We start from the raw sequence: 5228 nt of genomic DNA, 5'->3' as shown, positions 1-5228 counted from the left end.
ATTTCTTCTCTTTTGATTATATATCATCAACTGGTGAAAGTTAGCTTGAGTAAGAGCTCCTTCTAATCTTTCGCAAATCTCCTATCCATTAATCTTTCTCTAAGTCTAAGGAGCAGCTGTCCTAATTGAAGAATGGAATTTTCTCAACAGCCTCTGATGCATTCCTTAGTTTCTCTCTTTTTATTTTCTTTTTTACCAGTACAAGCCCGCATGCATCAACTATTCACAGATAATAAGCACCATTCTTCTCTGGTTTGCATCAGATAAGACTTAAATTGCATTCAATCATCATTACTTCTAAGTCAACCCGCCTTTAGCCTCCACAGAATAAAACAGATTTGCGGCCGATCAAAACAAATCTATGAAACAGTTACAATATGGCTGAACACTAAGTGTTGATAGGAAAATATAAGTTAGGATTAACATTTATATAATTAAATACATATTGAACATCTAGTGCTTCTATATAAAAATAGGAAAATATAAGTTAGGATTAACATTTATATAATTAAATAGATATTGAACATCTAGTGCTTCTATATAAAGAAACTCACGAAGAAATACAATATGAAATCTATGTAAAAAAATTGAAGGGCTGCTATCTGAGCCAGAAAGACTGACACTCACGTCTCTCTCATTTCTAGTGATTTTGCCAAATGCCAATGTAGGACGACGGAAACTTACAACTTAAAATCTCACTAAAGAAGCAGTAAAATGCCACTAGGGAGAAAAGAAGCACTTCATCTTCTCATGACTTGCTGCAGCACAATGAAAGATCTCAGTGCAGAAAGGTACGTGAAGCCTACACATTAGTTTAAGAAAACTTGGAGTTGCTTTCGTACTGAGAAATTCAAGAACTTAAGATGCTTATCGGCTCTTTAACTTTTGCAGGTCCAACAGTTGCTCAAGTGACACCAAAGACCACCTGTCCTCTACTTGTGCAAATACCTTCTGATTGAGAGAATCTATAATAATGCTGATTTTACCAAAACCATATATCTGATGACCATCTTGCATTCGCCCGGGCTTAAGCTGAAACAACAAATCATTCTGTTGTGCATAAACTTCAATAACTCTTTTCAAATTCATCTCATCCCCGCCACCTGTACCGTCCATTTGGATTCCACTGTTCAAGCCCACAGAAGGACGGGATTGAGATTGCGCTGCTGCTTTTTTCTGAGTCTCAAACTGCCTTTGTTCAAGAACCCTAAGATAACTTATGTTCTCCCTCAAACCAGGTTCAGCCACCTCTGAGCCTTCAACAGCCTGGTTCATCATGTCTAGACCGACATTAAGTCGATAGCGAACGTGTTCATTTGCCAGAAGTTCAGGTGGAATAAGTTCCTTCCAACCCAAATACCATTTTGTCACTTCTTCAAAGTTCGGGTTTTTTGAGCATAACCAGTGGTACAAAACTACTTCCCACTTGTTGAAGAATATATCCAGTATTGGAAGCATGTGATGGATGGGAATAGCAGTAGCCCAAGTACGGACCCAATAGAACTGATCAAGGTTCTGATTTGCTGGATTTATTTGGAATTCATGCATTACATTTAACAACTTTGGAACAATAAACCTGACCATCAGTTTTTCCCAGTTAATTGTATCAAACACAGTCTTCCAAGGAGACAATATGTAGTACGCAGACATATCACTTGGGTGCCACGCATGCAGTACACTTTCCAATCTGTTACGTATAGTGTGATAGCAGCTTTCCAACCTTTGACCCAATAAGGGCAGCCATGGATGAACCCAGGAATGGATTGGAATTGTTTCTCGACGTGGATCCCAGGAGTCCACAGCAGCTGATAACTTGGGCAAGACAATGTTTTCCAGTATTGTCTGAAGAACTGCACGAGGCAACAGCTTCTCCCAGGACTCCAAAAACCGAAGCATTGGTTCAGGGTCCCTTGCCTGCCAGGTATTGGTGCCGGATATTCTAATGGCAGGGAAAACAACTTCCATGAATATTTGAGTATAAGGAGATGCAGCATCAGAGATAGTAAAAATGTCATCCCCTTGCAAAAGATACTTCCATCTGGAAACCACCTCCATTCCATGTGTTGGAGTTTGAAGTGGATCCCATCCTTGAAAAACACGTATAAATAAAGGCTGAGCATATGAGCATGCTATGCTTGACAAGTTGCAGAGTTTATATTCCTCAGAATACTGCTGCTGCAATTCTGCAAATGCTGCTGCAAGGGAGTCTAGGGTCAGAGTACCAGATGAGCTCTCTTGCCCAATCCGGTCCAATACACTGACAATCTCTTCCATATTATCAAGCTGCCTTTTCTGGCGAGCTGCCTCAGCTTGGAACTTCTCCTTCTCCTTCTGCAAAGCAACAACTGTTTCTCTCTCATTTCTTAAATCACTGTCAATTTTCTGTATGTCAAGTTCCGCCAAATCCACAATCAACCTAATATTATGCTGAAGTTCAGGCATTGGAACATCATTTTCCCTTGCTTTATCTTCGGCGTTCAAGTTCTCCAGATTCGCCAAGACTCGAACCTGTGGACCCCTCATATCAAAGACCTTCTGAACAACTTCCAGGCCCAGCTCCTGCTTTTTGGCTAACAACTCTTCAGCTGTAATGTAAACCTTCTTCAGTTTTTTAGCTTGCTTTGACCAAAGCTTCTCTTTTGAGTGGCCTTCCACAGGTTGAGCAGGACGAGCAACAGGCTTTCCCTCTGATTCTTGAAGAGTTGGTGCACTAGTCTCCTTATAGTCGTTGAAGCCCATTCCCATATTCTTGGGCCTAAGCTTTGCCTCGACCGGAGCCAAAATTCCCTGCTCATTTTTTCCCAAACCACCTCCCTTATAACCCATCTTCTCAAGCAACTTCATCCCAATCCCCTTGGTATGCTTCTCAAAGCCACCAACATCGCCACCAGGTTCCCTTCTCCCTGATTCAGAAGATTTCTTGGCCAACATAGACTTCTCCTTTTCCCTTTCCTTCTCACGTCTTAGGGCACCTTCTTTAATCTTCCTCCCAAAAGCAGTGGGCAGAAAGTTTTCCTCTTCAATTTCAACCTGGGCCTGTGTTTTGGTGTATTCATCAGCAGCAATATTCTTCGAGGAACTAGTACCAAATCCAAGGCCAACAGATGCTCCAGATCCCAAACCTTTGCTCGCTTCGGACATTTTCTCCTCTTTGAAATTGCGATCTATTTCTTGGTCGGATCCCAAACCTTTGCTCGCTTCGGACATTTTCTCCTCTTTGAAATTGCGATCTATTTCTTGGTCGGGCATGACAGTTCCAGTTGAAACAAAGTTGACAGGTTTGGTGAGGTCAGCCTTGGTGGAAAGGCATTTTTTCCGCTTCTTGGAGGATCCCTGGTAGTCAGAGTCACTATCGTCGGAAGCAAAAACACCATAGAGGACATCATCCTTGGTTTGAACATGCTTCTTTTCTTTGCGCTTCCGGTAGTAGAACTCACCACCGATCCACTGACCATCTTCAAAATCGTTCTCCACCCCAAACCTTTCCATTTCCTGATGATCATCCATGTGGGGGAGCTGCAGATTATACAGTGTAAAGACCACCTACAAAACAATGATCTCTATACTGGAAATTAAAAATCAGAGACAAATCTTAGTGGAAGCCCTGAATGAGGCAAAACCTAAGTTGCTCGGACACGGCAATTGTGAGAATTGATTTCCCTAAGTAAAGATTTGAAGAGATGGGAAACGAAATACCTTCAATTTCGCTGCTATGTAGTAACTTGTATTAGTCCTTTTGTCTCCTTTGAAACTTTTTGTTCATGCTGCAAGTTTAGGTTTCTGAAATCAAGAGCTCCTGTGTTTTTTTAGGGCAGAGAAGCTGAAGATGGGTGGTGGACTACTGGACTGAGGCTTATTGGTAAGGGCTCCAATGGGTCGTGTTGTACTGGGGAAAAACAGAGACATGTAAAAGGTTTTGTTGGGAGAAGGAAAGAAGCAGAGAAGAACGGATGAAGAAGAAGACTAATTAGAGACTAATTAGGAATTGACCACTTTGTTTAGTTTTTGGCAAAAATTATCCCTTATGTTTGACAAGTAGACTCAATATTGTTCTTTTTCAGGAAAATGATATTCTATAGCTATTCTTAAAACACTAATCGAATATATATATATATTTTGTATGTTATATATAAAAATTATGCAAATTTTATACATTTTTTTCGGCTACCGAATGTAATTTTGGCACGGGCTAAAACTCAAAAAAAGCCCCTCATTTTTCATATTGTCTTCCTTTTAATATTTCTTGATCTATTGCTAATTACACACCTTATTCATATTTAAGAAAAGAAGAAAGAAAATAAGTTTTTGTGTGATAACGTATAGAATCATGTTTACCTGTATTGTTTTTTATCTTTTCCGTTATGTGTATTTTAATTTTTCTGAAGTCGTATTACGATAACAATCACTTTGTAATACTTGTTGAAATATGACACTTTATTATAACAAAGATTATAAAATACTTCAAGTACAAGTTAAAATTTCTACATAGGTTGTGCACTCTTTTATTTAAAAAATAGTTCCGCCACACCAAACTTAATATTGATTATAAGAAAATGGGGAAAATGCATAAGTACCCCCTAATCTATACCCGGATTCCCAACTACACACTTTTTCTTTGCAGGAATCCTATTACCCCCTAAACTTATTTTAAATGTAATTATTTGCACCATTAACGTTGACAACCAAACTCTTAGCAAGTGGTGAGCTACACGCGCCCCCACATGTATTTTAGTACTTTTTTTATTCTTTTTTCTTTTTCTTGTCCTTTTTTCTTATTTCTTATTATTCTCATTTTTTTTTTGGTTATTTCATTCTTTTTTTTTTTTGTTTTGGTTACCGGCGGCATAAAATGGTGATCGTCGGAATTTCACAAACACCATTTTTCCGGCAAACTTTTTTTTTCCGGCGATAGACTTTTATCCCGATCTAAGTGTGTTTTGTTTTATATATATATATATATATATATATATAAATTTTTCTTGAAAGTATAATTTATGTGTGGGAGGAAGAGGAAAAGAAATAAAAATGAATATAAGCTGAGAAAACTTTTTTCAGTTAAAATTTCAATACATCATTTTTTTTCCGGTGGGAAGATTTTCCGATGATGATTTTTTTCCCCAAATCCGAGTGTATTATGCTTTGCTTATGAATAGTTCTTTTTGAGAGTTTAATTTGTGTGTAAAAAGAAAAAATGAAAGAAAAACGGTTAGATAAAGTCCCCAGTGAAT

General features: G+C 38.4%; 1 protein-coding gene across 6 annotated transcripts; it reads right to left on the bottom strand.

The window, feature by feature from the left end:
- Positions 440 to 3995, bottom strand: LOC109227271 (septin and tuftelin-interacting protein 1 homolog 1-like). Of its 6 annotated transcripts, none has more exons than XM_019392368.1 (2): positions 3189 to 3995; positions 440 to 3122 (listed from the first exon to the last, which is right to left on the bottom strand). In XM_019392368.1, the coding sequence occupies exons 1-2, from the start codon at positions 3505 to 3507 to the stop codon at positions 868 to 870; spliced, it is 2574 nt and encodes an 857-aa protein (XP_019247913.1). In that variant the 5' UTR covers positions 3508 to 3995; the 3' UTR covers positions 440 to 867. The 6 variants fall into 6 exon arrangements, with proteins under 6 accessions (XP_019247913.1, XP_019247915.1, XP_019247914.1 ...); XM_019392370.1 differs by having other exon boundaries at positions 440 to 3164; positions 3231 to 3995; XM_019392369.1 differs by having other exon boundaries at positions 440 to 3174; positions 3241 to 3995.

Source organism: Nicotiana attenuata, chromosome 6 (genome assembly GCF_001879085.1).
Source record: "Nicotiana attenuata strain UT chromosome 6, NIATTr2, whole genome shotgun sequence".
NCBI lineage: Eukaryota > Viridiplantae > Streptophyta > Magnoliopsida > Solanales > Solanaceae > Nicotiana > Nicotiana attenuata.
This window is presented reverse-complemented; position numbering and strand designations above follow the sequence as displayed.

Coding starts and splice junctions, on each gene's coding strand:
- LOC109227271 (XM_019392364.1), bottom strand. CDS start 3,507: ATGGATGATCATCAGGAAATGGAAAGGTTTGGGGTGGAGAACGATTTT.